Source organism: Micrasema longulum, unplaced genomic scaffold (genome assembly GCF_059751315.1).
Source record: "Micrasema longulum isolate JH-2025_06_02 unplaced genomic scaffold, ASM5975131v1 h1tg000746l, whole genome shotgun sequence".
In the NCBI taxonomy this organism is placed as follows: domain Eukaryota; kingdom Metazoa; phylum Arthropoda; class Insecta; order Trichoptera; family Brachycentridae; genus Micrasema; species Micrasema longulum.
The window spans coordinates 535,042-557,832 of NW_028277940.1; the positions used below are offsets into that span (position 1 = coordinate 535,042).

Below are 22,791 nucleotides of genomic sequence, written 5' to 3' on the forward strand. Positions count from 1 at the left end.
TATATATATATATTTTTTATAGCCAATATGTCTTCTTGCTCATACTGATCATCGTCGTTTCGGATGTGACAGGGGTTAAAGAACACCCTGTATATCACACTAAAATAAAATTGTAAAATGTCTTCCTCAGCACGAGTTTTCTCAGTGAGGAATACATTGTAAATTCAATTTTGTAATATGTTTTTGTGAAGTATTAAATAAATAAATAAAAAATAATAAAATAAAAATAAAAAAAGATTAGTGTGTGGTAATTATTTTGAATTTACATTATACTGTTCAAATATTTTTTAATCGACTCAAAGAAAAAAAAGAGTTTGTTATTTATGTAAATATTATCTCTTCATACAGAGAAAAACAATAAATATTTTCAGACAGCTCATTAATTGAACGTATTTATGCAGAAATCAGTCAGCCATAGAAACGTGAAACTGAGATCAAATGATAATCATAAAGGTGCTTATCAAATGATAAGCACCTTTATGAAACGAGTGAATAATCAAATCTACTCAACAGTTGGAATGTTTTTGACTTAGACAAATGTTAAACAATAAGCACATTACTTTTTTCATATTACAATCAAGAATCTAATTTTGTATTTGAAAAGTTTTAATGATTTTCAAAGCATTGTCAGATTTTTCTAGTGCTGGGGTTTTTTTTTGTCTTAACCCTGATGTATGGGAGCGATATATGGACTTGGAAAAACAGGGATGAAAGAAGGCTAAATGCTGTCGAAATGCGATCTCTAGGGCGAATGTGTGGTAAAACTATGTACGATAGACGCACAAATGTTCGACAAAATCAAGAAAGGAGCTCTGCGTTGGTTTCGACATGTAGAGCAAATGGACAGCGAAAAAACGGAAGAAATATTTACGAAGCTAATGTTGATGGATGCAGAAATAGAGGAAGACCGAGAAAGACATGGCATTGCCAAATGGACGTGTTAAAAGTCGGAATAATCGGCGCATGTGCATGAGAAGATGTATGAATGTAGAGGAAACAAGATCTGTATGCAAAGATAGAGTTATGTGGCGTACTGTTCTCTCTGCCTACTTTTACGGGGAAGCAGTATGATGGTTTATTTGTTTGAGAAATGCCGTTTTGTGTTCGACACTATTTTTAGAAGTTTTTTTTACATGAAAGCGGTCTGGCTTTTTTTAGCAGAACAGAATTGACCTTCCTGCACCCGATAAACCAATATCTTTTTTTAATTTTTTTTTTAATTATTGTGGACTGGCTGCTTTTTGCATAACTACGTTCAATTGAATTGTTCCCACGTAGAAGGGCAAATACCATATCAACGAAAAAAAAAAGTTTATAGAGCAAACACAATTGTCGTTCAATCTTTATTTTATATTAACGAAAATTTTATATTAACGTTCAGTTATTCGGTAAAACCGCGATGATCTAATTAAACCACAATAATAATTATTAACACAGTTTGACATTCGCGGGGTTCACAGGTTGAGAATCACCGGGATTCTGTTTACACTTGACGGATGAGATTTATGACCGCGTACCGGGCGATATAAAAAGTGAGAAAACATCTGGCGTCAAGATAATAGTCGGGCGCTGGCTTCATAGGAATGGTTGATAAAACTTCCCTGCAACTTAAGTACGGAAACAGGAGCGCATATTCGTAATAATCGGCGGCCTCCGTGGTGTAGTGGTCAAGACGCTTGACTCACGCACGGAAGGTTCCGGGTTCGATTCCCGGTGAGAACAAAAAAATTAAAAAATGTGATTTTCTCGAGCCTGGGTGCTCTGTGATGTAATTCAACACTGTAATTAGGCCTCCTGGCCTATTGTGGTGCAAAAAAAAAATGTAAAAAAAAAATTGGTAGACCTGCGTAGATACCATTACAATAATCGACTCTAGACACTACAAACGCATTTATTAATTGACGGGCGGCATCAACTGGCAAATGTTTGCGTATGCATTTAATCTGTCTCAGCTGGTAAAAGAATAATCTTAGGGAGCTGACTAAGTATATGAGCTGTTCCAAAATGCATGAAAGCGGCTGCTTGTAGCTTAGTCAAACCTCCATGGGATTAACCCTTCTGGAGTGCTGAGAGCCATCTCCCAGTACCAGGACTGTTCCAAATAAGAAAGCGGTCTGATAGCTGAGGAGATGAACTCCCGGTTCGAAAGTAAATATTTTGTACCATAAATGTTCCAAAATACATGAAAGCGTGTATGATAGCTGAGACAAAGACAAAACTCTGCTTTATAGTGAACTTTGGTGACTATTCTGGTGGGGATGATATCCTTCAGGCCTCCGCGGGGGATGAAACGCGCAGGGGTAGCCGGGCAGCTGCGATGTTAGAAGAGTAAAGGTGTGGGGCCGAAATAGCGATACATGGGCAAAAAAATCATGGGTACCCTTAGAGTATGTATATACTCTAAGTGCTTACCCATTTCGACGTACGTTACAAGTTTTATTAAACGTAAAATGGTATATATGGCAACACTATTGACAATCATGGAATTTCGTTAAATAAGCATTGTTTTTTATTTATTGTAAAAACAATAAAATTGACTTACTTAATAGACATTTCCTAAAGGTTTTAGTATAAATTAAAAACACAAAAAAAAACGAAATCACGTATACCCGTTTACGTGGGCATAATTCGATTACCTAACGCATTTTATTTATCCATTACGAAGTCTTTCGTATGAATTTTTTTTGGACTTAAATAATAATTAATGTTATCAGAAACAAAAGTGAAATTAATAATATGTTATCTATGCAAGACGAAAAGGTTATTATTTTTCAAGGTGTGTTATTATTTTCACTTATTACGCGCATCAAGCATCGCCGAAATAGCTCAGTTGGGAGAGCGTTAGACTGAAGATCTAAAGGTCCCTGGTTCGATCCCTGGTTTCGGCAAATATTTTTATTGAAAATTAAACATAAATATGGTAAACTTTTTTTTTATTTGACGAATTTAATATGCGTGTAAATTTGTTGAAATTACGGCTACCGCAATTTCGAAAGGAAAAAATTAAAACAAATGCGGATATCCAATATTCAACTGATTATTTGATTTATAAAATATGTCAATGTCAGATAATAACCCCTGTAAATGCCCAAACCTCCGTATTCCCAAATCGAGAAATAAACCACGTTATAGCAATTTTTATTTTGATACGAATATTTAATAAATTTAAGTAATGAGGGTATTAATATATTTTTAAATCTTGAAAACAAATAAGTTTTACCATATTATTAATATAATGTAATTTATTTAAGATATTCTTGTTCTTATCTTTAACTTTTTTTTATTAATAAAACATATATTGCATTCCCAAAATCACTCGCAAATGAGTGGAGGCATATAATTTTTTAATATACATTTATTACATATTTTACTCCCAGGAGTTTAATTAAAAGTATTTAAAAAACTAATTTGGGACCGTAAATAAAAAAAAAACTTTTTTGTGACAATACATAATATCGTGCATAGTTAATACATCCGAAATAGTAAGAAAACATAATATAAGAAAAATAAAACACAATAATTTACATCATCTATATAAATTATATTAATAACTATCAATAATAATATTTGTTAAAATAATAGTATATTATATTCCCTATAAGTAAATACTGCACCAGCATTAAAATAATTACCAAGAAAACTGTATTTTTACCCAACTTCAATTGATCTGGATGATGTAACTAAATTAATCGATTTTGCACATTAAAACCACTTAAATGCATATCCAGTGTGTATTAATAAAATAAATAAATTTATTGTTTATTGAGTTTGCTAAATGTAATCAATTTTTAAATAAAACTTTCGTTTAATAAACATTTTTTTAAGGCGTTGCCTCGTTGATAAAATGATTCAGTTAGATCATCCTAACCCACATTAATAAAGGTTTCAGCTCGGAAACATGAACAGAACAAATATATTTTTTTAAACTGCCCGCTTTTACCATCAGCCATAAGCCCTGTAAATGCCTAGACTTCCATATACCCTTCTCAAAAATGGTCTTCATCTCTGTTATACTTTGATTTTATCGTTTTAATTTTTCATTATTACCTTTCCGTATTTAATGGTGCATTAAACAATGCAATACAATGTACACCAATCGAAGCGTATCTTGATCATTTTTGTTTCATGAAGGTAAGATGATCAGTCTCATGCTTCAGGTGCGAGTTCGGGTACTATGAATTATTCTAATGTAAAAACACATTTTTAAATAAATATTTCATTTGAACCACGTCGGGAATCGATCCAGAGACCTCTTGCATGGTAGCTAAACGCGCTGACCACTTCACCACGAGGCCGACTATTTAATTGTTAGTAATCCGATAGTAAGTTACTTATCTGCTTAGTAAAAAAAGGTTTTAATTTGTTTCCGGTTTTTATTTGCGTAGGTACCTACTCAAGTGCATAAGGCATAAACCTCTACACAAAAAAAACATATAAATCCGTTACATTCTAAATCTGTTTTGATTCAAATATTGCCGCTTAATTCAAACAAAGTTCACGATCAATTGATTGGACAATGGCACCGTCGGATAACACCGTTATGGGTTCTGGAACGAAATCGATTTTTTGCTCCAAAAATCTCTTAATAATTTGCCCAATATCGTTTTAGTGGTGTTTATACAATAGGAAAATATCACGTTTTTTTACTATTACTATAATATAATAAGAGTCTATGAAAAATTGTCGGGTAAAAAAATTTTTTTTACTCGGTAGGTAATTTTTTTTGTAGCATAAAAATAATATTTAATTAATAATTTTGAATTTCCGCGGAAATGGTCATTGCACTGGCCACATGGCCACGCCCCTTATACGTCAAGATTCATGTTTTTTTAAAACTTTGTTTGAAACCGTTTAAATTGTTGTAAAACATCGTCACGAATCTTGGTGTCACAATTATCAATGCCAAACATGTTGTGTTTTTCTAGGGACATATTTTTAAAAATAATTTCTTTTTTAAAGTTATGCGTGAAAATATTTCTCCACGATTTCCATATTAATTTTGAAAATACAATTAATCCATTTCATTAAAATATTTTAACATTTATTTTTTTTTATTTATATTTTTTTATCTGTATTCGTAGCATATGCTATTTTCTATTATTATGCGTTTACGCATGTGGGCTTAGTTTATTTATTAATTATCAGTTCACAAACCGTTAAAGATATCACAATATATAGATACAATTCATAAAAGCAACAATTATAACACTATACACATTTCGTCACTTTTATATGAATACCAATAATCACAAAACAAAAATTAAAATTGATTGATGGACCAAAACTTAATTTATAATATACGTAATTAACGAAATTTATTCAAATAAGGGTAAATTTTAATGAATATGAATACAAAATCGATCCAATTTATACAATTTAATTAAAATTTAACTTAAATATTAAAAGTATTATTGATATTCAAAGCTTGTACTTTGTGGTCAACCATTTTACTAAATGTTATTTAATATTTGTATATAACCATTTACTGACTTTTCAATATCTACCGCTTTTGAAACGTACCTGTCTCTTAGTCAGGATACCAATCAAACCAACAAGTAAAACCCACTATACACCTGCACCATAGTTATTGGACTAACATATAAAACCAACACGACATGAAAAAAAACTACAAAATCGGTTCAGTTTTGAGGTGCGGAAAACGGGACATCGAAACCAAATTTTGTTTATTTTAGATAGGCATAATCAGTCCGACACGCAGTTGTCTTTTTGGCAAATTTCAAAGTTCAAATACCTATTCATTAAAATTGTCTTATTTATTTACGTACATTGTCCATTAATACATTTTATGGGGATAAATATTATAATATGAGAACAATTTAAAACATTGCAAAATAATAAAAGAAGCATTAAAAAACATAAGGGACATCAAGAACAGATCCGTATGTCTCATCCATTACAGCAATTTTTTTATTTTTTCATTATTTATTTATTTATTATTTTTTTATTTGCACCACAACAGGCTAGTAGACCTAATTACAGTGGTGAATCATATTACAAAACACCCAGGCTTGATAAAAATCACTTTTTTTGTGTTCTCACCGGGAATCGAACCCGGAACCTTTCATGTGTGAGTCAAGTGTCTTGACCACTGCACCACGGAGGCCGCCAAAGAACGCTAATGTTTCTTTTAAGAAAGAAATATAAGCGTTTTTATTAGTTGTAAATAACTCACTATTAGAAAATGGAAATCAAGTTGGGGTAGAGTGGGGTTCGAACCTCGGACCTCTGGCCCGTGAGTCCGCAACACTAGCCACGGGACCACAACCCGATTCATATTAATAATAAATATTATTTATTATTTATTTATTTTACAGAAATATACAGTCAACAATGATTAAATTAAATAATAAAGAAAGTTTAAGGTTTCTAAATAAAAATCAAATATATATTAAATTATGGTATATTATAATTTATTTTTTTACACAAGAACATGATATTTAATATTTTTATATTATTTTGTATGTTATATTATGTTGGTAATTTTGTACAATATTTATTCTTTTATTTTTTTTTATACACTTAACTTGTTTTAAAAAAAATAAATTAAATTTGTCATTAATTTGCTTTTCTGGATAATACCTGGTATTTGTAACTAAGTATAATTTCTATAATTTTGTATTTAACGTTATTTTTTTTTCTCTCAACCTATTGCGTAATACGCAATTATTTACTTTAATTTACTCAACTTTTTCCGTACTTTAATTATTATAGCTATACACGGATATAACCTAAAAAGAAATAAGTTTGTGAGTATACAAACTGTTAACTAGTTTGAAATGAATAAATAAATATTATGTGTAAACGAGGCTAAATAATATAAAACACTTGTAAATTATAAAGCAACTTACGCATATCGTTCTGGTATCCATTTTTAGCTCGATAAACAGCACAATTTGTTCACTTCACTCTCAGCTCTGAACTATATTGAAAATGGCGCCGGAAAATGAGTGCATTGAGCAGATTTCCCGCGCATAACAATATTTGTAATACTGTTTCCCTTTATCTATGGTTATATTGATCACGTTTACCGCCTAAATGCAAACGGTATTATGGCGGTTATATAACAAATGCGAATAGGACCTCTACGTTCGGTGATGGCGAGTGAAATGATGTAAGGTTCGTTCGTTCAATACCTACTTTCTTTTTCTTGATGCGCCCACGAAAATGCGTCTCTGTGGGCCCAATATGCGAAATGTATTGCAGGTAGGTACCTAATTTGCAGTTACACAGACCCGGATTATTTATTACGAGTAACGCTTAAAAATATCTTGCACAACATTGACAAATTTGTTTTAATAAGTACGGGTTTTTAAATAAATATCGATTTTACTGTTTCTGCCTTAGGAATCTACCTGTTTATTACTTTAAAAAATATAAAGTCGTATGAAGATTTCGATGATTTTTCCTTAATAATACAAAGGAAAATGATGAAATTACATCTACGTATTTTTGTTGCTATTACCTTATACTAGATTTTTCTGTGTCCGGGCGGATGAAGAATGCAGTTCAGTTTGTGAAATAGAACCAGAATCCTGCAAGAGAGGTTTCTACTTGGTGGATACCTACTCTCAGGTAAAAACCCATAAAAAGGAAACCGAATGGCAAAAAGCCCGCCTCGTAGTGTAATGGTTGTCGTGTTTGCCTACCGCGCTTGGGGTCCTGGGTTCGATTCCTGAGAGGGTCAACATGAAATATTTATTTATTAGGTGGTTTTATATTGCAATATTTCGTTGTCCTTGGACTGGTACCTGTAACACATGATCGAGATTAAGTGCATGTACTTTACCAATGCAGTGCTCTATGTACTATTAGGTTCAGGTTAGGGTTTGATGATAATAATATTAGATATACATATGTACCCTAAATTTTTGTATGAAAAAAAAAAATTTCGTTGTTATTAAATACGTATAATATTTTTCATTTTCTAGTTTATCAAACAGAAACTAAAATGCACGCAATGATCCATGGAAAGACAGATGCTCGGTGTATGTCCAAGTGACAGAATAAGAAATGAAGAAATAAGGCACCGAACCGGAGTCATAGATATCACGGATCGTGCAGATAATGGCGGTGGGCAGGACACTTGGCGAAGCGAAATGATGACACGTGGACACCCAGAAAAATAAATCGGAGCCCATGGGCAAACAAAAGAAGTGTTGAAAGGCCACAAAAAAGATGGGTCGATGACATTGATGCGAAAGTCGGTAAAACGTGGATGATAAAAGCGGGAGATAGGAAGTAATGGAGATGTTTATCCATCAGTGAATAAATTGTAAATAAACATGCCGAAAAACGCTATAACATGTTACCGTTAGATAAGTATTTATCTAATTGCACTACAGCAGTGGAAAGTGCACCAAATCGTGAAAATATAAATTGGAATTCATGTGATTTTACCAGGAATCGAAACTGGAAACCCCGTACTCAATCAAACGTATTAGCCACTACATAACGAGTTTATTAATGTAGCATAAAGATTAATACTATATTAGGATCTAAGATAGGTCAAGTAATTATATTATTGAAATCAATAGAGAATAATACCAAAACATAATTATTGAAATAATAATTGCGATATGGTTTCTATGAACTCACTATATACTATGGTAAGGAATTAGAGTAATTTATTTATTTATTATATACGGCCCAAGCCAATTACAACAGTTGAACATGAAGAAACATAAATACAAGAAACTGAACAAAAAGAACATAAAACTATATAGCAAAGACAAACAAGGGCAAAACAATAATGGTTTACAATATATTCATAAAAACGAAAGACATAAGACTTCGAGCTAAACCTTGTCAATCCAACTTCATCCCAAACTGTTTAGTCGCGAAGAGATCTACGAAAAGCCGGAAGATCTATCCCAAAGAATTTCAAGTCGTCTGATGAATTGACTAATCTACACATTCTAAACATTAGGCCTTGAATTACGAATAGTCCAAAAGGAGCGTAGAATCATATTTGAATACATTGAATTGTGTCCAATAATTCCCCCACTATGAAAAAAAAATCAAAACACAAATGTAAGGTAAAAAAAAGCAATCCGCAATTTCTCTAAATTTTTATTGTGCACGCAGAAATATTGATTGACACAACAGAGTAGATAAGTAAAGGGTCATTTAATAAGAGTAATTGAATTAATGAACTTTAAACTTGAAATTTAAAACAAATTTTATTTGACATAAAACGGATATTTTTATATCATGTAAAATAATATTTGATGTTTTGAAGATAATGTTGGTCAAATGTCCACCACAGAGTTTTTTTAATCCGAGATCCAATTTTCATTAATTCTCTCATTAGATGAGCAAAGTAGGACAAAAAAAAATACTACCCTGGCAACACCAACGAAATTTTCATTTGTTTCTTCGGCAATCTGACAAGATAGAAAAATAATTCAATTTTTAAGTAATGCATTTGTTATATACACATTCATTTGCCAACTACACATAAAATGTGATTGCATCCTGTTTCTTTAAGATACTAGCAGTATTTCTACACTTTAAAACGACACAACACGGCATAGTTGAATTCGAATCAGGAGTTGCGTACTGAGCGACGTCTACAAAGAAACTAGTGGGTCAAAACGTAAACCTACTCATTTATGATTAGTTGAGTCGCCTTCTGTTTGATGTGCGTATGCGGTTACTGGAATATTCTTAATTCTATGCATTGGGCCATAAAAACAAAAGTTGCTCTTAGAATATTTAATAAATAGCAGATTTTGACTTCTGGCGACATGGTTAGGAACATGAAAATAAATTAATTGCAACAGAGATGGGACATCACTTATAGCATTAAGTATTTTGAAAATGCATATAAGGTCCATCTCAGTTCAACGTCTCTCCAATGAAGACCGATTAAGAGATTGCTCTATTTCAAAATAGGAACAATTACCCCTTTGTAATTCGAGCAACCATGCCACTTTTCTTAGAAAACGGTGCTGGACAGACTTGATATGGTCAATATGAGACCTGTAGAATGGAGACCAAATAGGAGAAGCGTATTCTATATGGGGTCGAACTAGTGAGTAATAAAGAGTTTTGATGGCATTGATATTTTTGAAGTCCGTCGTCATTCTACTGATAAAACCAAGTAATAAGTAATATGCCAAATAACAGTGAGTACTAAATTAAATAATAAAAAATATTATTAATAAATTTTTTTATCATAAAACTGCATTGAATTTAGTAAAAATCTCACTTCACATCTGTTTGAGTCCAACCTTTTCTGAGAAAATGTCGCAATTTTATGACCAAGGATTTAAAATAGGAACACTATGGCGGTCGCATAAAAAATGTATCAACTTATGATCACGTGAAAATATAAATAACAATTATTATAATCAATTGAGATACTATGCAATATAACCTGATTGATTTCAGGTACGCCTACTGGCAGCTTTGAAAAATATCTGGGCCATACTAATATGGTTATTTTTTATGTATTTGGGATATCCACAACTCCCTTCTATGTAGGCCGGATAAATCATATTTAATCGGTGCACTATCGCCTGCTAAGAAAAATAGCATGGAGTAGATTGGTCTTGAGAGGGATACCAAAAGACTATACTTACGAAAATAAGGAGTCATTGTTAAAAATATCAAGTCTACGAAAACGTAGGAAAAACATAACCCTTATTTTCAACTAACGAGTTTTTCAATAATTTACCACAAAATCAACGAGAAGAAATTAAGTACCAAAAAATATGAACAAATTAAAGAAAAGCTTTATTCCATAGTGAAAATAAAATATATAACCATAATATAATATATAATGTATGTATTATATTAGTAGATACATATTTATATGTATAAATGTATATCTCTTTTAATTAAAACAAAAATGTTGTTAATAATGATAATAATTATTATTATGGATAACTTATATAGCGCCGTTTTCGTAATATAATACCTCAAGGGCGCTTTACAAAGTGATTATATAAAGATATAAAATTAATTTTAACTTTTTAATTTAAGAAAAATAATGTACATAATTTTTCATATTACTTTTCCACCACATGCTAAGAATTTTTTCAAATGATTTAGAGAACAAGTGGGTTTTAAGTTTCTTCCGAAACATCACTTCACTCTCACAGTTTCGGATTTCTGCTGGGAGAGCATTCCATGCCATAGGGCCTGCGACCGCAAATGCACGTTCGCCGAATTTAGTGCGCTGTTTGCGTAGAGGTATAATAACTTTTCCTTTCGACGTAGATGTAGCTGATCTAAGCGTAAGACGTCTGTCAGCTAGTTCATCTGGAATGCAGAGTTCCCTTATATATTCTGGAGCAGAGTTGTGCAGTGAATTATACATAAGCCAACAGAGTTTGTATTCCACCCTCTGTGGAAAACGTAGCCAGTGCAATTCCCGAAGCAGTGGAGTGATATGACTGAATTTAGAGATTCCAAAAATAAGTCTCGCTGCGGCATTTACCCTGTGCCCGGTCTCAAAGTGTTAATAGTTAAAAATGTAAATAATTTAAATGAACCGATTTTCACACAGTAGGTGGCTTATTTGGACGTATTTACTTTATGGATTTAAGTATTATTAATTTGATGTGAATAGTAAATAAAAGTTCATCTACTTGCTTACTTTGTCCCCTCCAGACCAACTAGACTCTCTGATATTTTCTATATTCGTAATAATAAAACTAATCATCGGAAACATTCTATGATCCCTCGTATACGTGAAGCATTTAACACTTTGTATCCCGGAGCCGTGTAAACACGTGATTATATAACCATGCGTTGTGTCCCGGTCCCGTGTTTTCACGTGGTTTACCAGCTGTCTAAAAAAGCGCATTTTATTGACAACTAGTGACTTTTATAAGTACTTTTTAGCTGCTGGTAAACCACGTGAAAACACGGGACCAGGACACAACGCATGGTTATTATAATCACATGTTTACACGGGTCCGGGATACAAAGCACAAAAAAAGGAGTGAGGCCCTGTATATGTGCGAACATTGCAATGCGTAATGTGGCTCTCCATAAATGCCAATGTTGAGAAAACTATCATACAAAAATTACTTGTTTAATTATTTCGAATAAATGTGAGAAGTTTCAATTGATTTAAACTATTATTTTCACAATTAAGACACTTTTAAGAAACTCTTCACAGAGCATAAAATTTCAAAAAAATGGTCCGGGCACGGGGTAAATTCCATGTGTATTCGGCCGGTGATCAAAGTGTTAACAAGAATTTTAATAGTCTAGATATATTTAACACTCCGTATAGAAGAGAACGTACAGAAGAGAACTTAAAGGTTTGATTAGAATAACAGAGACTAGGCGTTTTGTATCTTTTCTTGATCTTAATAATTAAATCAAACGCAATTTTCCACTCCTAGTTTCCTTCAATCATCATTTACCACTTTTTATCAATATCCTTCTTTTCCTTCCCACTATCTTCTTATTTTGTCCATATTTCTTTTATTTTTATATTTTTTATTTTTATTTTATTAACATAAACGGTAAATCTGCCTTTTACAAACATTTATAATATTAACATATTTGGCTTAATATTTTTTTTTTTTTTAAAACATGAATATTAAAAACAAGATTTATAAAAATAAAAAAATCAAACCAAAAATTATACAAGATTTACATTTAAAAAAATAACCTAAAAATTATACAGCATATTCAGTAGAAAGTTTAAAAAATAAAACATTCTACAGTAAAACAACAAGAAAATCATAAGTACTGTTTCACACAGCTAGGCAAAGTGAACAAAAAATTGTATATGAAATGCTTGAATAAATAAATATAATTACCATTCACCATCTTTGAAAAAGTTCAAAAGGTTTGTTCTATAGGAACAATACCCTACACTAAATATATCAGATACGTGGGAATAACTATTGCCGAGTTCATGAAGTCTATTTAATACTGCATTACAAGTATACACTGTCCGTGAATTGTTGCTACAAAACGGTGGCACCTGTCTAGTCATTCTTCCAGGCACCCTGAAGTTGATGAGAGATAACAGTTCAGGGCAATCCCATATTGAATTTACAATTTTGAATAAATTTAAAAGGTCTATAATTTTTCTTCTATCGTTAAGTTTTAACAAATTTAATGTTTTTAGTAAAAAATCGTAATTTAAAAATTCATGACTGATTCTAAGTTTAAAATTGATATACCGTAAGAATTTTTTATGGACTCTTTCAAGAGAATTTTGGTGACAGTTGTAGTAAGGAGTCCATATTTTATACTCTAACTGGCTTCTCACTTATGAAGTATACATCAACTTCAAAGTGCCTATGTTTTTGAATTCCTTAGTCACACGTAACATGAAGCCTAACATTTTTAGAGATTTACTAGTAATATTATTTATGTGCCTAATAAAGGATAATTTTTGATCAAAAACGATACCCAGGTCGCGCACCTCAGAAGTTGAGCCTAATTGCATATTACCCATCAAATAATCAAATCAAATTGGGTTTTTTATTCTAAAAAATCTCATTATGTGTCATTTTTTTATATTTAATTGAAGTTTATTGGTGGAGCACCACTAGAAGATTTTATCTAAATATAGTATATTTATTCTTTATATAGTTGAAACTTTAAACCATCGTCGCTTTATTGCAGTATAATTTTGGATGGCAGGCCCTACTACCTATGTATTATGTAAACATTTATTACAGTTTTTATTTATATTCATTTAACCTGTAAATCTGTTTGTATTCGAAATAAATAAAATAAAATAAAAACTGTTATTATTAAATCCCCTCTTCAGACCAAATTTTGTGACAAAAAATTTACTAAAAAAATACCATTAAAATTATCTTATGACCAGGTTGTTTAATCGTAAGTAATAGTTAAAAATCAAAACAGTAGTAATAATAAAAAAAAACAGAATCTTTTTTAATCAAAAAGGGAATACTATTTCAAAGATTTAACTGTTACTTTTGATTTTTAACCAGATATTACAAATGCAAGATCAATAAACCCGGCCTAATACTTTTTACGATAAAGTGAAACTAAAATTAGGAAAATAAAATACTTAGAAAATATCTGTATCATTTTAGTATGTAAAGGTGTATTATAGTTAAGCAAATAGTTCATAGATGGCAATGATTACTATTTACAGAAAAGTAAGTGAGGAAAAATTACAGTCAGAAAAGTGATCAAATAAATCGATTGAGCCGACCCGGGCTTTGTGAGGTTATAATTCAAAACAACTCGTTTAATCAAGGTTTATAAATATAGTTTGCCAGTTCTTGGAAGCTTATTAAGCTACTAAGCTATTATTAGACTTACTAAGTCTACATTTAAAAAATATTACAAATGTGTTTGTTTGTTTGTGTTTCTTTCACATCGCAACGGAGAAACTGATCAACGTGATTTGTGTAGGGATAGCCGAAGAGCTGACAAGTCTTCACTTTAGTTTGTTTTTGTCCAACATACCATTTTTAACGAAATCGAGTTAAGTGTACAGAAGCTCTGAAAAAGCCTCTATTTATAAAATTAAATGAAAATTCGTCTTATTTAGCGATTGTAGTATGACCGACAATCGATACAGACTACTTTTTACCGGAAAAATCTTATTTTTAAGCTACAAAAATTTCTCTCTAATATCACGCGAGCGAAGCCGCGGGTAAAACCTTATAAGTAATAATCCTGAATAAGGAAATTGAGAGGAGATAATTTCGTTCCGTAGTGTAGTGATTGGCGCGTTCACCTATCATGCTTGAGGTCCCGGGTTCGACTAATGGTGGTTTAACTTAAACTGGCGCGTTCAGATAACTCACGCTAACGTATTTAAAATCTACAGGTTGTTGATTTAAAAAAAAGTTGTATTAAATTTTATCCAAATGTGCTTTCTTTTTTTGAAATTCGGTATTGGATTGGAGGGTTGTGTATTTAAAAAAATACAATGGGTTAAGAAAATGTAATATTAATTTACTAAAAAACTTTGTTTCATTATTTTATATTTTTCAAATCATTTTTTAAAATGTTGCATTTTACTCATTATAGTCCTCCGAAGAACAAGGAGCAATTAAAATTTTTAATTTTTAAAAAAAAAATATAGTCAATTACTCTAGAACTAGAATGCGCAGTTGTGTAGATTGTTTTAAGTATATATATATAACAAGATTTATTGTTCATCAATAAGTGTGTATAGATTTTTTTCCGATATCATTTGTACTGTGCATTTTAATTACACTCTATTAATTATTATTATGATGAACACAATATATCAAATAAAAAAACATGCTTGTTTAAAAATAAAAACATATAAATATATGAAATTTTCTTAATTGTTTTTTTTCGCTCTAATCAAAAAGAGATTTTTTAAAAACATTTAATATAACAATATATAACATCAAGATTTTTAAAATCAGTATTCTGTGCATTAAAAATGTTTTTGTGAAAGCGCCATCACTACATAATCGACATATTCATGATTTGATTAAATGAAAATACCTACATATTTCTAAACCAGTGTTTTTAATCCTAAACTTAATACTAGTACATAATATTCAATTTTTACTATTAAGAATTGCAGCCAATTTAGACGAACGTAGAAGCATCCAGTGTATATTGTATTACTAATAAAGCAATAGTTGTCTATGTCACGCTCATAAGAGCGCGTCTGAGCGCGAGAGAGACAGAGATTATTTTCATAATGCGTATGGCCCGCGATGTCATACCATGGGCTTATTCACGGATACTACACGATGCGTATGTGTAAGTATAACGCACGCGCCAGCATATAAAAATCCACCAGTACTGACGTTGATATGAAATATTTATTTAAAATAGTGTTTTTGCACTAGAATATTACCTAGTCCCTGGACTGACACCTAAAGCGTGAGACTTTAGAAGTTAGAGATACGCGATTGATTTACCAATGCAGTGGCTTCTGCACCATTAGGAGCGGAAAGGTAATGATGATGATGATGAACTTGCAAATACATAAAACACTTTAAATACTTATATTTACGATAGCTTTACATGTTTTTTTTATTATTTTTTTATTACAAAGAAATATTGTGTTATGGAAGAGAGAGAAAGCTGAACAACCAGGTTATTCTGAACCTTTTCTATGCCGCTTGGTATCGCTATGGCAGTTTCTAAAAGCGAGAATGGCCGCGAAATTTTAGGAATTTTTTATAAAATCTAAAATAATTATTTGAAAAACATATATTATGTCAAAAAATATTCATCTTAACTTACCAAATGACACGATGTGTTATTTAAGACACCATTGCCTCAGAAAAACGGAATTAATTTTTTCACAAAATGTCAGGGTTATCACTTCCCACACACATTTACATTCTACATAATTATAGATAGAGAATATCGTATTGTGAGGAGAGCAATCTACAATATCATGCCTACTAACAAAACAATATTTAAAAAAACTTAGAAATAATGGAGTACACAACCCTTGAGTGAACTTCAAAAACAGAAAGATGAATCACACAAAGTTGCTCAAATAATTCAATCAGATAATCAATGGGAAATAGAAAAAAAAATAGGAAACACAATGCGTCTGAATTTAATAACTTGTAATAAAGTAGTTCGGGGTTCGAACTGTCAGTAGGGTCGCAGTGAGTCACATCTTGCTGGAGCGTGTGATTCTATGTATAAATGCTGCGAACGCCCAGTTGCATTCCACCGGCAACACTACTGACTAGTCCAACTCGTTAGCGTCCACGTCGCGAACCCTGGGCAATGGGATCACACGCATAACGGTTTGATCACACCAGAGGATCAAATGCGAGTTTCTGGCGCCTCAAAACCAGAACCAACCAGCTAAAGGGCGGTAACACCGAACAGAAAAATTCACCAGGAATGGTAACGGGAAACCAATCTGGTCATTTTTTTTCCCAGGAATCACTATGGGGAGTACTTCAAATAAGCAGTTATCCTGGCTGCGGAAATCAAGAGTAGCGCAGGACCAAGGTGCTTTTGCTGTTGTGATCGCCAATGTCGGGGGGCCTGACAAGCCACCGTAAGAAGAAAGGTGATAAAGTAACTCCAATTATTTTTTACCATACGTATTGATTATAATATTAGTTATAACTACCTGGTTGTTCTAGTTTTTTTTTACAACTATCTAAATAAATATATTACATTAAATTATAATATATTTGGCTTGGTTCTAAAAGGGGCCAATGTAAGACATATTTTTTTCCGATATTTTGGAGAGGGTCGATGATAACTAAATAAACAATAAATTTAACTAGTTTATAGACAAATACATTTGTGATAATATTTCTTTATTAATATTTGTTATCAAACAAGTAAAACAGTATATTATAACGCCACAAAATTAATAAAAAATTACTATCCTGTAATATTGCTATTTACAATATTAGCCCTAATAGATACAAATTTTCTCACATTGTAGACTTCATAAATTCATATTCTACTTTCTTTTATAAGACCGTAGAAATTTAATTTTATTTTCAATAAGTTAATTTTGATAATAAAAATACGTATATAGTTAAAATGTAGTTTTACCAAGAAATGTCAGTAGAAAAGCTTAATATATTAAGTTAATTTTGAGAAATATAATATATATTATAATAACACAGACTGTCGCATTTCACTATAAAATCGAGTTTAATGATAAGTAATATAAACCCCACTTTCTTCTATTCACAAATAATAAAAGAAATAAACAATAAAAACGAAACAAAATAATCAAATAAAAGCATCAGATATTACAATAAAATAAGCGCTACATAAAATAATACGCAATACGAAAGGGGACTCCCAAAATTGAGTGTCAACCCTGCATTATCGACGCGTATCAAACGTCAAACATAGCTCTCATTTAAACCTCTGCGCTGTGGTGTCGATAATTTTGATGATTCTCCTCCTTGAATGATTCAAACAAATGTTTCCGAGTACACAAAATCTAAAATCGTTTAGAATACTTGATCTTGACGCGTACAGCGCGCATAAAGGCAAGCTTTAAACGCTATTTTTGTACGGCCGATCCTCCGAGCTCGGGAACTGAGAGCGCGTTAACTCGCTTATGGCACTTAACCGGTTAATTTTTCTTATCAAAAAGAACTCACGAGTGTTACATAAATTTGAGACAAATCGCTTTTTAGGTAGCTACATAAGTTATGTGATAATTTTGCGTTACATAAAACGCAAAAAGACGATAGCGATGGTATTTATCTACATAAGTGGAAAAACTGGATTCAGTATTATCGATCTGACATTACCAGTGCAGTATTTAATAAACATAGATTTTATGAATATGGCTGTAAATAAGTCTATATTATTATATCGTTATTTCCTTCCGCATTTAATGGTGCTAATACCACCGCATTGGTACAGCAATCGCAGTGTATCTTGACCATTTTTGTAACATAAAGGTCAGGTGATAAGTTTTACGCTTCAGGTGCGAGTACTTAAAGCCTAAAACCAATTTTTTCACATAAATATTAAGTTCATCTTAACCATGGTTGGAATGAGGGACTTCAGTTTTTTTTTAAAATTATTTGTTGATGTACTATTAAACTACCCAAAAAATGGTTTTAATTATTTTTACGTATCGTATTATCAGAGCTATGATTTTTATTCTGAAGTCAACAATTTAATATAATGTATGATTTTTATTTAGAAACTCTGCTGGTCTGTCTTTAAACTGTATTAAAAAAATATATGTTATTATATCACTGTCGACTGTTTGTTTCTTTAAAATAAATAAATAATTAAAATAAATATATCTTCTCCACTTTTGTACTGTGTAACATTCACCATTCTGTCTATGTTTGAACATCCGTATTTCTTCCATTCTTTCTTCTGTCGATTTTTGTAAAAATAAAGAACTGAAATCTTTATTGATGTGGATGTGATTAATCTGACTTAATAGGCAACGCATGGTGGTCGCCAACAAATCGTGCAACAAATGCACTATTATTTTTCTTTTTCTTTTTATACCAATATTGTTTATTAGTTTTTAAATTTTTGATTTTTGTATTTCTAACTAACTCATTATATTGTTATATTTTATATTGTAAAAGGCACTTGTGCCGTATAATGATAAATAACATTTATTAGGTAGGTACACTCTAATGCCGCACATACGTAGATAATAATTAATCAATTTTTATTATAGTAATGCAACGTCAAAATTATTAGGAGTTACTCGTACGTTCTTGACTATCTGCAAATTCATTTATTAGAAGGCTAAAGCTATAGAAAAATCTATGAAACAAACAATATTTTATGTTTAAGTGGGTACTTTTATTACTATTCCGGTAATAATTTATGCTGGCCACACTGGTGCAAGGTGATCTGATAACTGGCAATAGGCAACACTCAACCATAATAATACAAAGGACGGTTTCGGTTAGCGCTTGCAATTCTCAACACAAGTACTTACGGCCCATTGTATTGCTGTAATCTGAAGCTAACTTCGTGGTCAAAAATCAAAGAGTGTTTTTTCGCCATATGGATGACTCTATCAGGTTATAACTCTAAGGTTTCATCCAAGCTAAGTTCCGGAACCTAACTTGTAGTTAGTAAACGTGAAGCAGCGTTAAAAGAAGCGACATTCGGCTTTGAATTCACAGCAAACTGGCATAGACAGTTAGTATTTTTACTCTACTACGCGTTTCGCACCGGAATATTCACGCGACAACGCTCATTTTTCGGAAAATAATTTCAAAGATTCGGTCTATGCAGCATTATCTCTATTTTATTAACCTCAGTGTTAATTCTAAAAAAAAATCTGCACGTTCAAATACTTATAGTACCATGCCTTTAATGATTATGCACCAATTATAAATATGGTAAACAATATTTAGGGTATGTCTAAATCTTTATAGACAAATATATTTTTTCCCTTGGCTATATTTATATTTGTAAATGCTTAAACTTCCATATTCTCAATAGTTTCATCTTTGTTGAGAAAATATTTAATTATTTCATGTGCCAGCAGTTCGTATGAACTATGCCCAGAACTCTCCACTTATACGTTTAGCTCGTGAATATAATTTAAACATTCCCCTCATTGATCCGTTTGATTGTCACAAATTAACATTTAAAATGCGCGTTTCAAAACAAACTTTTTTTCTTATACTTAGTTTTTATAATAAAATCTTATTTTATCTCTAATTCTTAATATTTATAATATTAATACATTTTTATATTTTTGACACTTGTGCAATAATATTTACACACATGTCCGCCCTCATTCCACTATGACACCCACTCACCCACCCTTCACACACTTACACTAACAAAAACACACTAACCAAATCTCCAAAACAATGGACAGAATGGTAAATGTTACAGTGTGTAAAATGATCTGTTAACCCGGTAATCTCTCATCCATTATCAAAGATTATCTGTCTTACAGAAAACAAGTTGTTTTCCTGAGATGATGAGGTCCAAATGTTGCTCCATCTCACGGGTGGTCTTCCAGGCGGACGTTGTCCAGATGGGATTTCATTTGCTGCAGTGTACACAAGTCTTCGCTGTTCATTCTGTCCACATCGTCCCTTCTGTATTTTCGTTTGGATCTGCCAATTAAAGTGTTATGGATTCCATCAGCGGATCTTAACACCTTCATTTCAGCAGTTCTGGGTCGCCCTTTGGCACGAACAGTGTCAGGCCGCGCTTCCACAGCATACGTCATGATGGGTCTCACACATGTGTTTTATATTCTGACCTTGCTCTCTTATTCTCCATATTACATTCCTCAGAAACCCCGATACAGTTGATGCTTCTTTGACCTTACCTAGATGGTGCGGTGCGTTGATAATAATAACGAAAGCTTAAACCATGGTTTTCCACGTATTTTTTAATGGCGACATTTGACACAAATTTGTGTATTTTAAATAAATTGAAAAAACGGCGTAAACGTGAAAATACTTCCAATTGGTAAACAATTGAATTGATAAGGTCAGACTTGGAGTGAAATCTTCGTCTCACGGTTCATATGTCTTGCCAATAAATAACAGTTCAGACAACTTTTTATTTAAGTCACGATTAAATCTGATTCTCAAATAAATTTGAAATTCAGGGTAATGGTGAATTCAAAGGTGCCAAAAATATCCGTCATGAATCCTGAATACCTCATTTTAGGTCATTATAATGCATTTATTTTGATTTGCAGTACAGCATGTGAAAGAAAATCACTTCTTTAGCATGTGTTATTTTATTTTATTTGGGAAATCAACAGTTCTACATACATATTTTTAGTAAACAAACAGATATAGTGTATAAACTCAAACCTAATAACAGATTTCCACATAGTATACAAAGTTAGTGAAGAAAATATATTACATATCAAATAAATACATACAATTTATACATATAAAATTGTTATTTTCATGTGCTCAATAATCAAAGATTTTTTAAATATTTATTTTAAGAACATTAAATTACTGTAAATTGGGCGGGATAAGGACAAAAATGCTTGAAGAGAGGATAAGGAGGGGACGGGAGATGTACATATTTATTATTATAATGTCTACTAAGTTACATAATACATTTTTAGTGTAAATTTTAAATCTGACAGAGTGATGTTTGTGTAATCTATATTTTTAAATTTTGTATTGTACATCGAAAAAGTCCTACGAAAAAAAGCATTTTTAACATACGATGTTTTACTTATTGGTACATGAAACAGGTGGTACCGTCTACAAATCCTGGCTGGCACATGTATTGTTATTAAACCAAGCAGCTCTGTACAGTCAACCATTCCTGTCATAATTTTGTAAAGCAGCAGTTTGTAAGAAGTGATTCCATGGTAGGTGGAGGCAGCGAGAGTTGGTACATAAAAAAAAAAAAAACAGTTTTATATTTTAGGTACTTTATAAATTTATTCTGAATGTTTTCTATTCTTGTTATATATTCCATATAGGATTCCATATCTGACATGCGTATTCCAAATGGGTTCTACAAACGTATAATGTGGTAATAATAGAGTTGTGATAGATTTCCGGCTACCGGTAAGCTAATTCACCAATCAGGACGATTCACCGAGGAGAAGTCGACGTCACAGGCAAAATAATTTCAAAATCACGAATCTTTAAAAATTCATGGCGCTGATAATATAATGCATATTTTGGCTTAGTTTGATAGTAAGTATATAAATAAAAAAACAAAAAAAATCACTGAACTTTCTCATTGTTTTTGAAATAGGCTCAACTATTGTGAATTTAACTTATGTGATGTTACATAAGTTAAATTCACATTCACACATCACAAAAGCAAGACGCATATTTAAACAAATGTACTTATTTGAAAAATACACATTTATGAAAGATTCATTTTTGGTGACGATGACGTAATAACAATTGCGGTGTCTCGAATAGTAGAAAAGGTCAATATCTAGCCAAGGTCAGGTCAGTTTTGTTATTGGGTCAATGCTGATGCTGTAGCTGTAGCGAAACTTTAGATGGCCTCGACCTGGCAGGAATCTCGTGTCCTCAGATATGTTGCTAAAATGTTGGAAAACCAAAAAGAGACAAATGCGTTTTAAACTCGCCGTTAACAATATTTCATAATATAATTGGAAATACCATGTAAGGAGGAAACTGATGATTTCGAAAATACATTTTAATGTAATACTATGTATGAAAATAAATATATATTTTATTTATTTATTTATTTTATTAGGTAAACAAACAGTCTGTACACATATATTGCCAATTTCTTTGTATATTAGTGTGAGAAACTCATGCACTCACCAAAAAAATTGTTTACACGTAATACAATAATTTAAATTATGTTCAATATAATAAATGTAAAAGAAACGAAATGAAAAAATATGTATAT

The 22,791-nt window shown here is 31.6% G+C and overlaps 1 protein-coding gene and 1 non-coding gene across 2 annotated transcripts in view; one reads left to right on the plus strand and one right to left on the minus strand.

Annotated features, from left to right (window-relative positions):
- The window catches only part of LOC148279208 (uncharacterized), a 64,469-nt gene extending 48,106 nt beyond the window's left edge, over positions 1-16,363 (minus strand). The window contains exons 1-2 of the mRNA XM_088230310.1: positions 16,213-16,363; positions 6,870-7,769 (exon numbers count right to left, since the gene is read on the minus strand). Of these exons, the coding sequence (XP_088086436.1) occupies positions 6,870-6,890 (21 nt within the window). The 5' untranslated portion in view covers positions 6,891-7,769; positions 16,213-16,363. The remainder of the gene's footprint in view (positions 1-6,869; positions 7,770-16,212) is intronic.
- TRNAF-GAA (transfer RNA phenylalanine (anticodon GAA)) lies at positions 2,816-2,888 on the plus strand. Its single transcript has one exon. It is a non-coding gene; the product is annotated as a tRNA-Phe (tRNA).
- Positions 16,364-22,791: the final 6,428 nt, after the last annotated feature.